Source organism: Leptonychotes weddellii, chromosome 3 (assembly GCF_054177405.1).
Source record: "Leptonychotes weddellii isolate Sample4059 chromosome 3, ASM5417740v2, whole genome shotgun sequence".
NCBI lineage: Eukaryota > Metazoa > Chordata > Mammalia > Carnivora > Phocidae > Leptonychotes > Leptonychotes weddellii.
The window spans coordinates 120,124,831-120,140,826 of NC_138371.1; the positions used below are offsets into that span (position 1 = coordinate 120,124,831).

General features: G+C 33.6%; 1 protein-coding gene across 4 annotated transcripts in view; it reads left to right on the forward strand.

Annotated features, from left to right (window-relative positions):
* Nucleotides 1-15,996, forward strand: part of INTS6 (integrator complex subunit 6) — a 106,701-nt gene that overhangs the window by 62,030 nt on the left and 28,675 nt on the right. For all 4 annotated transcript variants that reach the window (XM_081814900.1, XM_006745846.3, XM_081814901.1 and 1 more), the window contains 7 exons: nt 3,469-3,594; nt 5,243-5,397; nt 9,596-9,748; nt 9,872-10,004; nt 10,937-11,031; nt 13,523-13,633; nt 14,648-14,863. In XM_081814900.1, coding sequence (XP_081671026.1) covers nt 3,469-3,594; nt 5,243-5,397; nt 9,596-9,748; nt 9,872-10,004; nt 10,937-11,031; nt 13,523-13,633; nt 14,648-14,863 — 989 coding nt within the window. The remainder of the gene's footprint in view (nt 1-3,468; nt 3,595-5,242; nt 5,398-9,595; nt 9,749-9,871; nt 10,005-10,936; nt 11,032-13,522; nt 13,634-14,647; nt 14,864-15,996) is intronic.

The following is a 15,996-nucleotide window of genomic DNA, read 5'->3' on the forward strand; positions in this document are numbered from 1 at the left end:
AGTAGGGTAAGGGTGTAGAGAGTAACCTGAGGCAGAGAATGAATGTTCTTGGAAGGTCTTTCAGGAGGTGACTTTTTTTTTTTAAACCATAAACCTAAAAGATATGCTTATACTAGTTTGATTCAATTTAATATATTCCTTATCTTTGGAGATTATTATATTTGTTTAAATAAATAAAACATTTATTCTTTTATAAATTACACATCTCTAATCTTGAAGTTAAAGCCACTTGTTTTACTAGGGATTAATCATACTTAGTTGTGTCTTAAAAATATTAATCCCTCTAAAATTGTTGTTACATCGTGTTTACTGAGTCTTTATTGTGGTGGAACTGACCTAAAGCATATTACTTGCAGGTGTATAGCATAATGATTTGACATTTGTATATACTGTGAAGTGATCACCACAGTAAGTCTACTTAACATACAAGCAGAGATCTGAATAATGGAGTAAACCATACAAAGATCTACGCAAAGAAAATAATAAGGGAAGGAACACACTCTATATTTTTGTGAGTGACAGGAATGCTGATATGGCTGGAGCTTACATAAGGGAGGAGTAAAGGGTAATAGGTGGGTTTAGAGTGGTAGGCAAAGGTCAAATACTGAATAGCCTTTTAGGCTATAGTAAATATTTTTTATTTCCCAAGTGTGATGAGAAGCCATTGGAGGGCTTTTTATAGGAGGTGACATCTGATTTCTTTTTCTGAAAGATCACTTCAGGTGCTAGATGAGAATATACTGTAAAGTAGCAAGAATAGAGGCCAAAAGGCTAGTAAGCGATGATAGCACTTTGATTTTAAGTGTTGGATTTGGGGGTGGTGAGAGGTGGTCTGATCAAGGGAGAACTAAGGATGAGGGCAGTGAGAGCAGAATGAATCAAGGATGATTTTTAGATGACTCACTTGGCCTGAATAACTGAAGGTGAATAGCTGTGACATGGACTGAGATGGGGACACTGGGGAGAGGCACGTTTGGAGGAGGTGCAGGGATAGCAAAGCAAAAAATGCCTAATGGATATGATGGTGGAAGTCTTGAAGATAGAAAGCATTTTATAAGAATTGTAAGACATCTAGAGTAAATAAATTTAACTTTCTTAGCCTCTGTAAGGATTGTTGCCCAACTTATTAGAAATGTTCTTTTTGCCTCTTCGCCGTTTTACTAAAATGTTGGTGTAGTAGACTTCTGTGGGAATTTTTTTTTTTTTCCACTTCTGCCTTTAGAGTCACTATATTTAGTTTGATTTTTTTTGTGGACTCTGCATAACAGTAAGTGAGCCAGCTTCTTGACTTGAAGGTGTGTGCTTGTAAGCAGTGATCGTAGAGACTGTGCTTCAATACAAAGAGTCGGACATTATAAGGAATGAGTTTTGATCTAGAGGATAAAAGAAATATTACATAGGATATAGGCTCACTTTGTAAAAATGGCAAAATTTGCTATTTCCTCTTTAATTTTCAAAAGAATTAATTTTTATTATTTGCCAAGTGGCTCAAGTTTATTTTTTCTTTAATTTTCATAAAGCATCTTTGTAATTCTTTTTTATACTAAGATTATAACTCCTATGCTCATATTTTCTTAATCAATTAATTGATGATGACACAGGTTAGAGGAGCAGAGAGAATTGCTACAATTTTACACTTTTAAATTTTTGTTTTTTAATGACTTCTTAGGAATATGCTTAAATTTCAAGAAATAAGATAATTCAACCTTTATATAATCTTCTAAACTTTGTGTATTGAGATGATCAATCTTTATATGTATTGCTTTATGTATATGTTTTGACTCAGAAAAAAATATTTTAATTTACCAATTCTTTCAAGTAAGTGGGATTCCATATAGGCATTCTGTTTTAAATTAACATCAGATTAACATTCTGATTTCAAATTAACATCATGATTTCCAGGGAACAAAGTATACCCAGATTAAAGTTTCTAATACCCAGTAAAGGTTTGAGTCTTGGGTGTACTACTGTATTAACTTGGATAGATTAACCTATCCATGCTTTAGGTTTCTCATTTATAACATGGAGAAAGTAACCCATACTTGTTGCTAGGATTGAATAAATTAAATAAACTAATATGATAAAGTAATTAGAATAGTGCCAGGCACGTAGACACTTAGTAATTGGTAGGTATTTTTATGATTATGACTACTATTATTGTATACAGGTAAGTTGTTTGTTATTTGATACTTGTTTTTCTAAGTATAGCTGACGCTGACGATTTGAATCATACCACTGCCTAATGTTTTCTTTTCTGAGTAGCCTTTAACAAATCACATGTCGGGTATAAACTGATATGAGTAATTTGATATATCAAATATAATGATATAGCTGTGTTTGGAAATAACTGGTGGAATTGGAAAAAAAGTGTAGGACTTTTCCATATTGAGCTTATTGCAAATAACATTGTAAGATGTTTGAGCAGACTGTTTTAGTTGTGAAGGTTCTCAGCATTGGTTTGGACCAGTGCCTATGATAGAAATATGATACAAATTGCATATGTAATTATAAATATCATAGTAATCACATTAAAAAGGTGAAATTAACTTCAATATCTTTTGTTTAAGTCAATAAGTACAAAATATTTCAACATGAAACTGATACTTAAAAATTATTGAAATAGTTTACATTTTTTTGTATTAACGTTAGAAAATCAGTTATATATTTTATAGTTACACATCTCAGTTTGGATTAGCCATATTTCAAGTTCTTAATAGCCATATGTGGCCAGTGATTACAGTATGGGACAGTGCAGGTCTAGATACATTTATGGAAAATCCCTGTTAAAGAGATCTTTTCACTAGTATGTTTTTTTAACCACTAGCATTTTAATGCTCTGTACTAAAAATCCTATAGGTTAAAATATACAAAAGGAAAATTCATTTAAGATAGGTTAATTCCCAGGTATGCAAGCCAAAGGAAATTCAGGAAAGGCACATGCTACCATCTATGTTAAAGTGCAAATATGTCAAATATGCAGTAAGTTCCAGTAGGCCGATTAATTATCTGCCATGTGCTTTAGCATTACTCTTAGTGATAATACTTTTGTTATGTAGGAGTAAGATTTTGAAGGTTAGTTATTAGATGTTATGTATGTGTATTAAAGATAAACTATATTGGGTAATAGTTGGAGATAATTTTATATATATATTTTAAGTTATATTTTGCATAATATACATATATAATATACATATATAAATATATATGTAATGTGAGTTTTTTTTCATTGTTCAGACCAAATTTCTGTTTTCTGTATATCTACATTTAGAAGAAAAAAATGTACATACTGTCAAAAATGGAATTGTTGGTTGATTGAAAATAACTATTTTTGTTTATTTTTCCATAAGATAATGAAATAAGGCCAAATTTTGCCATTGAACTTTTGTTAATAGTGTCAGAAACCCAACTATGGTTCTGTCTTGCTAAAGGTAGAAATTTCTGCAACTAACTTTATTCTTTTTGTCTCAGGCCGCTCATACTCTGTATGTTCTCCAAGAATGCTTAATCAGTGTCTGGAGTCCTTGGTGCAGAAAGTGCAAAGTGGGGTGGTAATAAACTTTGAAAAAGCAGGACCAGATCCTTCACCTGTAGAAGGTATTATTGCACTTTTCTTATAGACATTCTAAACTTTAACATTGAACTAGAACTGAAAAATTACTATGATTTGGCTTTAAGATTGACAAGGCCAAATTATTAAGATGACAAAATGGCTATTGATAAAGAGGGAAGATTAAACAGGAAAGTGGAGATAAACTGATAGTGGTTCACTAGCATCACTTTTTTATATTGATTGTCATAGCCTGAAATTTTATAGGAGCCAAAGACCTTATTAGGCATTTACAGATCAGCAGCCTCATATTTCCTTTTTAGTAAGGCCACTTTGCCTCTCTCCAGCATATATGCCTATCATGTGTCCCTTAATTCACAAGAGTGTTCAATCTTAGGTGTTTAATCCCTTAGCTACATTTTTTCTAAGTATCAAACTGGTCAGAAACAAATGGTTTGTGTGGTTACAAAAATGAGGAACCAACCTTTGCCATTAAGTTGGATTCTGTTAATTCATAGTTAAGTCCCACCTGACTTTATTTTATTTTATTTTATTATTTTTTAAAGATTTTATTTATTTATTTGACAGAGAGAGACACAGTGAGAGAGGGAATACAAGCAGGGGGAGTGGGAGAGGGAGAAGCAGGCTTCCCACCGAGCAGGGAGCCCGATGCGGGACTCGATCCCAGGACCCTGGAATCATGACCTGAGCCGAAGGCAGACGCTTAACGACTGAGCCACCCAGGCTCCCCTACCTGACTTTATTTTAATATTCTGTGATCCTGAACTATTTATATTAGCTAGAGAGTATAAGGGGTTGCCCTAGAACCACTGGACAGCTTATATTTGAGATCCTCTGCATAGTATGACATAGCTTATAACAATAATTACAAAGTCATTAATGACAGTTGGCTGAGGTGATCCACTAGAGTGGGTAATTGAGAAAAGAGAAAGGTCATAAGGATAAAAAAACTGGGTACTCTCAGAGGGGGATAATAGGGAAGGAGCAGAAAATAGTAAAGTTACATAAATTGTGTCACTGTGTCTGTTTTAAAAAAATAAGCTTTTTCTTTAATTGAATCTTAGACACGGAATGTATATTTATTCTTAAATTATTTTAATATTTGGCTTAGAGTTAGGTACCAAGTAAATGTTTACTGAACTGTTGAAGACAGTTGCTATTTTGCTAGAATTATTTTAGATTGAAGGTAGATGCCTCGAATCTGGATTTGCATATTAAAATTATTTTAGTTAATTAGGATTTAGTTAAAAAAGATTTTAAAGAAATCTTCATTTAGCAATACTTACCTAGTATTTACTAAGCCAAGTATGATGATGAAGAGATTGGGTGTTTGCCCTTATCATTTGATAGGGAAAACACATCATTCCTTAAACAAGTATCTACCATAAAGTAGGTTTTACCTTTTCTGAATGGGCAAGCAAAGGATACTGTGGGACTTCCTTTCAACTGTTGAATTCATAGTTGGAATTTACAGACTTTACTAGTTCGTGAATTTTAATCTAAATGTTAAGTAGTCATGATAGTAGAACCATTCAAAAGAAACCGGAAAATTCAGAATTGAACAAGTATTTGGACATTTTTATTAGATTAAGTAACAATGGATATAATTTAACTTTTTATGTTTTTTTTCCTTAATGATACTTAACTTTCTTTGTCTTAATTTCTTTGCTACAGATGGGCAGCCAGATATATCAAGACCATTTGGATCACAGCCTTGGCATAGCTGTCACAAACTCATATATGTCAGACCAAATCCTAAAACTGGGGTTCCTATAGGTCATTGGCCTGTTCCAGAATCTTTTTGGCCAGATCAGAATTCTCCAACACTAGTAAGTACCAAAATGACTGTGACCTTGTAATAGTAACCATTTAACTGCTTTTCATAGTAGTTTTAAGTACTGCTATCAAAGGTGTGGCTAATTTACAGGAATTAGATGTTCAAAGAGCTATGGTAAGTTATTATGTGATTTAGTATTGTTCATTATGAAGTAATAGAAAAAAGGTGTCACTTTCCTTTAGAATCTAATACTGTGCTTATGTTTTTATTATTGGCATCTGGGTACAGAATCATAATGTAACAAGAGTTTCTCTTCGGTCTCTAAATATTAATGTAACATAAGGATTTTGTTTCTAGGACGCAATTTAGAATTTAAATGAAAGTTTAGAAAATAATTCCAATTGTTTGTAATCTTTTAGGACGTAGTCTTAGAAATTCATGTTGACTTTCATGGTTTTATGTTATGTCCAGTGTTTTCATTCTGGAAGTTTTAAGTAGAAATGACTTTCTGGTCTTGTTTATATGAATTATTTTTAGAAATAGTGAGGTTGGGGCACCTGTGTGGCTCAGTCGTTAAGCGTCTGCCTTCGGCTCAGGTCATGATTCCAGGGTGCTGAGATTGAGCCCCGCCATCAGGCTCCCTGCTATAAACATAAGGGTACGTGTATCCCTTAGAATTAGTGTTTTTGTGTTCTTTGGGTAAATACCCATGCAATTACTGGATGGTAGAGGAGTTCTACTTTTAACTTTTTGAGGAACCTCCATACTGTTTTCCACAGTGGCTGCACCAGTTTGCATTCCCACCTGCAGTGCACGAGTTGAAACCTTTAAACTTTAAAGCTGTATCGACTTTTCAGGGCAATATTTACTTTTGCTCTATACAAAGTCTATAAAGCAATATTTCCTCTATTTAGGGATTTAGTGAAGTAGTACATGAAATTAAGACCTTATAAGAAGTATCTTTTTTATTCCTTTTCTTTTTTTCTGATTGAATCATCATAGTTTTAAAATCTGGCCTTTGTAGAGAAGTGCTTAATTTCTTTAGTCATTTTACTTTCTCTTCTGAGAAAGTAGAGACGTTCATAGAATAGATATCATATTTGTATGAAATATTGTCTTGTTGGTTATTCATTCTGTTGTATTTAACATCTATAGTAGTATGTATAGTACTTGTTGAGTCCTAATAGAAATCCAAAACCAGTGTCACAAGCATTATCTGTTAATATTGCTCTACTGTTCTATTGCAAATTGTTAGATTTTGAAGTGTGGGTAGGATTTCAGTGGTGGGAGGAAACAGTATGAGAAAAAAGTATGGAAGTAAGAAAGAACAAGGTGTATTTAGAGGAATGAGAAACAGCTGAGTATAGGTGGATCATAATATGTGTGTGGGACAGTTGCTCATGACTTTAAATGCAAGGTTAAGGAATTTGATCTTTTCTCACTGTGATGGGGTTCACAGAATAAGTGAAGATGTTTTTAACAGAGTGCTGCTTTAGGAAATTTAATCTAGTGGTTTTCATCTGCAGTAAAATTAGGAGATGAGTTGGATGGTAAGCAGGTTATCTAGAGGGCTATTGCTAGGATTCATTTAAGAGATTTTAAGAGAATGAATTAAGATGATGGAAGAGAGAATCATAAAGGAAGAGACAATATTGGAAAACTGGCAAAATTAACTAAAGGATATTAGAGGGGAAATGAATTTTTAATAATAATGGTATTCAAATACAATGTAGTGATACTGAAATTAAATGTGATTTGTTAGACACTGGTTCTGAATTTAAATCATGGCTCCACCAGTTATTAGCTATGTTTTGGTCAGTTATCTACTCCAAACCTCAATTTCCCATCAGTTAAATGGAGATAACAGCTATCTCATGGGATTGTTTGGGGGATTAAATGAAGTGATAAATGCAGAATTTTCTTTGCCAAGTTCTAGAAGACATCCTCCCCCACTAGCACGCGTTTTTCCTCTTGGATCTCAATATTTTCATTCAAAAATATAAGTGAGTTTCATGGACTGATTTAATAAGATATGTGTCAGGTACATGTGAGATTCAGGAGCACAAGATGATAAAACATAGTGCTTACTTCTGGAATCTTACCATTCCATAGGAGGGTCAGACTTGTGAGCATAATACAAAACAGTGTGGTAACTACTGTACTAGCTGCATGGAGCAGAGCCCAGAGGAGGTGGTGCCTAACTGCCTGGTATGTATTTGGGGTACAAGGCAAGAAAGGGTGTCAGGAAGGAAATCTCTTAGATGTCTTACTTGCCAGTTCAGACTTCAAAACTTTGTAATATGCAAGGGAGAAAACAATAGAGCAGCCAGAGATAACACGAAACCAGGGGCTTAAAAAGAAGCTGATCTACTTGGGTAACTGCAAGTGGTTTGGCATGGCTGGAGCACAGGGTGTATCATGGTGTGTTAGTTGAAAGGCAGATAGGGACCAGATCATCAAGGATCTTTGTATATGATATTTAAAGAAAAGAGTCTGGGTCCTATTTTTAGGTGATTGGTTGCTACTTTTACCAAATAATTTTAGAGAGGGAAATTACATGATCATATTTATATCTCATGGCTATGGGATTGATTGGAGGGAGCTAATTAGAGAGGTTAATTAAAAATAAGCAGTTGTACTAGTCTAGTCTGAGAAATGATGAAGGCATCAATTAGAGTACTAAGAAATAGAAGATAGAACTTTTTAGAGAGATGAGAATTTATTATTGCCAGAAGGCAGTAAGTAAATACTAAGCACCTGCCAAGTTTATGTGTTCTACCTAGTGGTTTAAGAATTTGTGAGATTTTATCTAGGTCTTTGTGACAGTTAAATAATGAGGATAAGGAGGAGATATTAAGGATAACACCTAGGTTGTTTTTGTTTGTTTTTAAAGAATTTATTGGAGAGAGAGTATAAGAGAGAGAGCACGAGCGGGGTGAGGGGCAGAGGGAGAAGCAGACTCCCCGCTGAGCAGCGACCCCCCCCCACCCCTCAATGCAGGGCTCCATCCCAGGACTCTGGGATCATGACCTGAGCTGAAGGCAGATGCTTAGCAGACTGAGCCACCCAGGCGCCCCAACACCTAGGTTTTTAAAACAGGTTTTGTAGTTTGGGGGAAGAAATAATAAATTGCATAATAATGTGTTTGAGGGACTTATAGAAGGTTCTGGTTCTGTTTAGTAGACAGTTGGAACATAAGAGAAGTGAGGGAGATTCGGTCCTGACACTGGATTTGGGAGCCACCAGGGTATAGGTAGTAATGGAGTAATAAGAATCTTTTATAGCAGTAAAATTTCAAATTATTTCTTCATAGCTCATATTTCTTTCATCAACCTTCAATCAGTGAGATTTTTTGGAAGGAGATTATTGGGGGGGAGCAGGGAATAGAATAACATGCCTTTTTTTCCCCCTTAAAGTATTGTGTTTTTTCTATCTTTAGATCATTTGTCCAAGGTAGTATGTATATACCACAGAGATAACCAAAGGAAAACAGAACTTCTATTTATGTTTATCTTTTTCTATTTTTTTTTTTTTTAAGATTTTATTTATTTATTTGACAGAGAGATAGCGAGAGCAGGAACACAAGCAGGGGGAGTGGGAGAGGGAGAAGCAGGCTTTCTGCTGAGCAGGGAGCCTGATGAGGGGCTCGATCCCAGGACCATGGGATCATGACCTGAGCCGAAGACAGATGCTTAATGACTGAGCCACCCAGGCACCCCTTTTTGTCCTATTTTTAATATTATTTTGGTATATATTTTATTATATACCTATAAATTAATTTACAAATAATTTATAAGTAAATGTATATATGTCCTAATATATATTCAAAAACTTTTACTGAACAATGTGTCTAATCAGTTTGGAAGCTATTGCTCCATACAAGAAATTAAATTGCTATAATTGAGAACTTAGGAAGGTTTCTATACTTTTATTTCTTAGATGTAACAATTAATGAGTACTTAATTCCAAAATTTTGCACTTTTCTGATAAATTTGATTTTAAGACCTAAAAATATTTTTATTCTGTATACATTTTAAAATGTTTTGTCTTTTTCTTGTGAATGTAAAATTTAAGCATTACATTTTTAAGTATTTTCTTTCAGCTTTAATAGTGCTTTCAGTAGTAAATTAAACTCTTTACTAGCAAAATTGAGGAACTGAGTAAATTTTGATAGTGAAGTGAGGGATACTGAAAATGAGTTTGTTTCTGGTATTTTGTGTAAGTAGTAATAATAAGACTTTCCCCTCTAGCCACCTCGTACGTCTCATCCTGTAGTGAAGTTTTCCTGTACAGACTGTGAACCGATGGTTATTGACAAATTGCCATTTGACAAATATGAGTTGGAACCTTCACCACTGACTCAGTTTATCCTGGAAAGGAAATCTCCTCAAACATGTTGGCAGGTGAGCTGAAAAACTATAGTGACTTAAAAGTTGGATATTCTTTTAAAAAAGTTAAATTAGTGATTTATAAAACATTTTGTAAAGGTCATTAAATATGAAGTCTTAACCACTCCCTTTTAACAGGTATATGTGAGCAATAGTGCAAAATATAGTGAACTTGGTCATCCCTTTGGTTACTTGAAAGCCAGTACAGCACTGAACTGTGTCAACTTGTTTGTGATGCCTTACAATTACCCAGTCCTCCTTCCCCTTTTAGGTAAGTCATTCTTGTTGCATTCTCTGTGGCTCAGCATACATACAAATTTTCCTAAAAACAAAGTTTGGGAACATCTCTTTGTAAGTTCTCATGCCTTGTGGAAATTAATGGAACTGTTTTTAATACTCTGAAATATTGAGCCTATCTTAGGTGGTTTTGTAGCAACCTGTGTATGTCTGTGGTAAATTAAAAGTCATTGTCAAAACACCTTTGATTGTATAAACTACTGAAGATACTGTGTTTTAAATTTTAAATATTCTAAGTTTTCTACAAGTTAGATTTCTTACATGGTTAGAATTGGTAATACAGGCTTTGTATTTGGTAAACTAGACATTTTGTAGAAGCATATATTTATAAATCTGAGTATATTTTCTAAGCATTTACCTGTACTTTAATTTTCATTTGGCAAGTATTTTTCTAAATGAATAAATTTATTCCAAAACAATATAATAAAAGCCTAAAGTTAGTTTCTGGGGACCCTCTGGCTATAATTTTGAGTTATAATTTTAACTATTGGAGAAGACATCTTTCCCTCCAGGGAACCACATCAGATTTAAAAGTTATAGTCAAAGTATTAGGTATATTTTATAGAAGACATTGTGCATACTTTGCTTCTGTCCTCAAATCTGTTTTATGTCTAAGTCTAGATAGTGTATAGATTTTCTCGTGTATTTTCTGATTCTGCCTTTATTGTTACATGAAATATTATTACATGAAATACATGATTGGCATCTTTTTATGTTTAAAATGGTATTACTACTCAAAATTTGGGCAGAACCAAAAATTCTGCCCCTTTTAATTTTGTTTTTTAATGTCTGATGTTACTCTCTTACAAATAAGAAAGCTGACTTTAAAAATGAAATGTATTTGACTTGATTTTCATGTGTGGAAACAATGGATGATGATAGTTTTTTCACATTATACATTTATAGATGACTTGTTTAAAGTACATAAAGCAAAACCAACATTGAAATGGAGACAGTCGTTTGAAAGTTATTTGAAGACAATGCCTCCCTACTATCTTGGGGTAAGAATGTTATTATTAAAAATAGAACTTGTTCTAAAATTTTACTTTATGCTTATAGTTTACTGTAGGTATTAAAACTTCTATTTGTTGCTATTACAGAATGTACAGAATATACAAATGTCATGAAAATTGAGTGTTCAAATGACCAGTATAGATGTAATGGGAAAGAAAGGTTTCAGTGATTTGCATAGTAATGATGATAACAATGATAATGATCATGATGATGTATATATGATGCATACATTAGGCCTGATATTATGCTAGGCATTTTACATGTATTAGCCTCATTTAATTTATTTTTCTTTTCTTCTTTAATTTAAATTCAATTAGCCAACATATAGTAGTCATTAGTTTTTGATATAATGTTCTATTAACCTCATTTAATTTATATATAGTAACCCTATGAGATAGAAATCATCATTCCTATTTCACAGATGAGGAAACTAAGGCACTAACTGATTAAATAATTTGTCCAAGGCTACATAGCTAAGGTGTGGGAGACTGGAATTTAATCCCAGGCAGCCTGGCTTTTTGAATAGCTCCAGTTGATGTACTCCCTTGTTAAATTGCAGGGGTTTTTTTTTTTTTTTTTATTAACATACAATGTATTATTTGTTTCAGGGGTACAGGTCTGTGATTCATCAGTCTTACACAATTCACAGTGCTCACCATAGCACATACCCTCCCCAGTGTCCATCACCCAGCCACCCCATCTCTCCCACCCCCCTCCACTCCAGCAACCCTTAGTTTGTTTCCTGAGATTCAGAGTCTCTTATGGTTTGTCTTAAATTGCAGTTTTATAACTATTTTTCTTTAAGGGTACAGAATGGTTTTTGTTGCATTATTCCCTAGGTCTCCAGAAACATGTTTTTAGGTAGATAAGTATGTATTCTCAGAGAATCATATTTTTAGAACCATGAGTTTGTGATTACAGTTGACCCTTGAACAACACAGGTTTGAAGTGCATGGGTCCACTTATATGTGGATTTTTTCCAATAAATACAAAGGAGGATTTTTTTGAGATTTGTGGCAATTTGAAAAACTTGCAGATGAACCATATAGCCTAGAAATGTTGACAAAAACATCAAGAAAAACCTAGGTGTTATTGTGAGAATATAGTATATATATAATACATATTACATACAAAAATTGATTATGTTATTAGGCTTCCAGTCAGTAGCAGGCTAGTAGTTAAGTTTTGGGGAGTCAAAAGTTACACGTGGATTTTCGATTGTGTGGGGTAGGCACTTCTAACCCTCATGTTGTTCAGAGGTCACCTGTACTTAAAACCTTGTGTATCATAGTAGATAAGACCAATATTATTAAATACATTATTTATTGTATGAAAAGTAATTTCTTAAGGAGACCAATGTTAAAAGCATTTTTAAACATTACTTTTACTTTTAATGCAGGAATATTATAGCATTTGACTGTATCTAATCTTTCTAAATGGTCTCTACTAAGAGCATTAATTTATTGAGCTTTGAAAATCATATTTTTGAGTTGTAAGAGAGAAGTTGTGTGTCTAGCACATAGTGCCTGCCATGTAAGAGTGAAAAGGAAGAAACACTGAATATGTACTGTTACACATGTTGACTCATTTACGTTTCATAGGAACCTGCAGGATTTAGGCAAAGCTATATGGATTTTAAATATCAGAGCTGAGATTTGATTCCAGTTTGACACCAGTGCTTATACACTTTCTGATGTCAGTGAATGTCTGTCATCCTTTTCTGACTGCATCCCACTCACACATACTAGACTGTCCTGCTAGTGACATCTTTCATTGCACAAATGGTGGAATCTCCTTACAGTTGAAAATTATTTCACTATACCACATCCACAGTAAATATTAGACTGGTTTTTCCTTCAGAGCTTGTTTCTATTTTTTCAGTTCAGCTAATAATAACAGTAGTAATGATTAACACTTACTGAATGCCTACTGTGTACCCAGTGCTTTTATATGTGCTTGACATGTATTAATTCATTTAATCCCATGACAACCCTTTGAAGCAGATACTATTGTCCTTTTCAAATGAGAAACTTTAGACCTAGAGAGGCTATATAACCTGGTCCAGGGCCACAAAGCTAGTGAATGGTTGAGCCATAACCCACACAGTTACCCAAGGTAGAAATCTTCCATTTTTCTTGCCTCCTTTTCACTTCTTAATTTCTATCAAATCTACCTCTGTGATATGTCTCCTGCCCATTTCTTCCAAACTTAGTATCTCCAGTGGTACTAAGGAGTCTAGGACTTTACCCTTTCTTGTCCCAGGTACTGTTAAAGTATAGCCTCTAATCCTTTTTAAGTATTTCAGGCTACCTTTCGTACCACTGGCAAACATTTTACTGAAATACAAATATGATTATGTTACTCTCTTATTGAAAAAAAGGAGAAATTTTTTTGAAGAAATCTTCAAAACTGACAATACATGTAGTCTTACATTTTTGACAAGCTTAGGATTGAGTGATGTTTTCTCTTTTCCTATAGCCTTTGAAGAAAGCTGTTAGAATGATGGGAGCACCTAACCTAATAGCAGACAGTATGGAATATGGGCTTAGTTACAGCGTCATTTCATACCTCAAAAAATTGAGTCAACAGGTAATGTTAAGAAATAGAGCCATTAAGTATTTTGAATGGTTTTGGCTAAGATGCTTAACAGGCCAGATGTTAGTTCTGATGGTCCTAATGGAATTACATTGTATTAATACATTACGTTTTAAAGCCACATATATATTAGCATAATTCAGTCTCAAGTACATGGTATGCTGTGTTTCGGAATGTTAATTTGAAATAATAATTCCTAGTTTATGGAAATGGCTTCATTATTATGGTCCTAGACTTTCTGCCTGTGAACATTCATGTTTTCTTTTGAGAAATTTATGTTAGAAAGTTGTTTTTCTTAGACAAAAATCAGTTTCTTTTGCTTTATGTTTTAAAACCTGTAGTTTTTCTCTTTTAAAAACGGGAGTTTTTTTTGAAATATTAGTAAAAAACACTGAATTTTGTCATTTTGAGCATAAATCACATTAATAGATACTCTGGTGGTCAAGCAGTATACAGTTAGACTGCCAAGATATTAATACCATATAAAATACATTATTTTTCCAGTACTTCTGCCATTTGTACTTTAACTGCTCATTGAGATGTAGGTTGGATAGAGTCAAAATATTGCTACTTGTTTTCCAGTGAAAAAATACATCATTATTTGTTATACCTATGAACATTTAGTTATGTGGTAATAATAGTGTCTTTAGATAAATACTGATGAGATTTTTTTTTTCTAATTTTATATGACCTCTGAATTGGAAATCCATATTTTTATTTAGGATGCACTTAAATTTCATGGTTTAAGTGTAGTGGGTATTAGTACATAAAAATAAATTGAAGTTGTTTTTGTTTGCCCTGCTCCAAAAGGTTGTAATTGTAATGATTTAAAACTGTAAGACATTTTTATTTAAACTATCTTCAGTTTACCAAGAACTTGACATAACCTATATGCTACTTGAGTTTATAATTGCACACATACTTAATTTATAGAAGACCAAAACTATTAGTATTTAATTTACTAGTTTAGATTATGTCAAGACTAAATCTTATTTATTTTTACTTTAGGCTAAAATAGAATCTGATCGAGTCATCGGATCTGTAGGCAAAAAAGTAGTACAGGAAACTGGAATTAAAGTCCGAAGCCGATCACATGGTTTATCAATGGCTTATAGGAAAGATTTTCAACACTTGCTCCAGGGAATTTCAGAGGATGTTCCTCACAGACTGCTAGACCTTAATATGAAAGAATACACTGGGTTCCAAGTTGCTTTGCTCAATAAGGTAATAGTTATGTGAATTTAGTACTGTTCTAGTTATATTCTATTGTATTGTTAAATAAATCAGATTTTCCATTAACTGTTACTTAGTTTGCCCAAACTTCAGAAGTACTTGTATGCCTCTGAAGAATAATGATCATTAATACTATTATTGAATCATTGAATTTTAGAATTAAAACAAACATTGTGCATACTGAATGGATGAATAGGTGGACTGATGAGTAAACCAACCCATTCATTTTATAGATGAGAAAACAGATGGGGGTGCCTGGCTCACTCAGTTGGTAGAGCATGTGACTCTGGATCTTGGGGGTCATGAGTTTGAGCCCCATTTTGGGTGTAGAGATTACTTTAAAAAAAAAAAAGGCAAGAAAGAAAACAGAGGCTTAAAGATTGCCTGAAGTTACATAGCTAGTCTTAGAGTTCACTGCAGTTTGGTATTTATACTGATGACCTTGGGTACATAGCATGATCCTAAAATGCTTTATGAATATTCATTATTAAAAAGATCTTCATCCTAGTAGCCTTTTTTGTAGACACAAGCTGATCTAAAATTTATATGGAAATTTCAGTGTCCTAGAATAGATAAAACAATTTTACAAAATAATAAAGTTAGAATACTTGTACTATCTAATTTTGAAAGTTACTGTAAAGTTAAAGTTACTGTAAAGTTGTAGTGATCATCAGCATGTTGTGTTGTTGGCGTATGGGTAAGCATATAGATCAGTAGAACAGAAGAGAGTATAGAAGTAGGCCCTCACACATGCAGTCAATTAATTTTTTTTATTACGTTATGTTAATCACCATACATTACATCATTAGTTTTTGATGTAGTGTTCCATGATTCATTGTTTGCTTATAACACCCAGTGCTCCATTCAGTACGTGCCTTCTTTAATACCCTTCACTAACCCATCCCCCTACCCCCTTGCCCCTAGAACCCTCAGTTTGTTTCTCAGAGTCCATAGTCTCTCATGGTTTGTCTCCCCTTCCGATTCCCCCCTCATTTTTCCCTTCCTACTATCTTCTTTTTTTTTTTTTTTTAACATATAATGTATTATTAGTTTCAGAGGTACAGGTCTGTGATTCATCAGTCTTACACAATTCACAGCGCTCACCATAGCACATACCCTCCCCA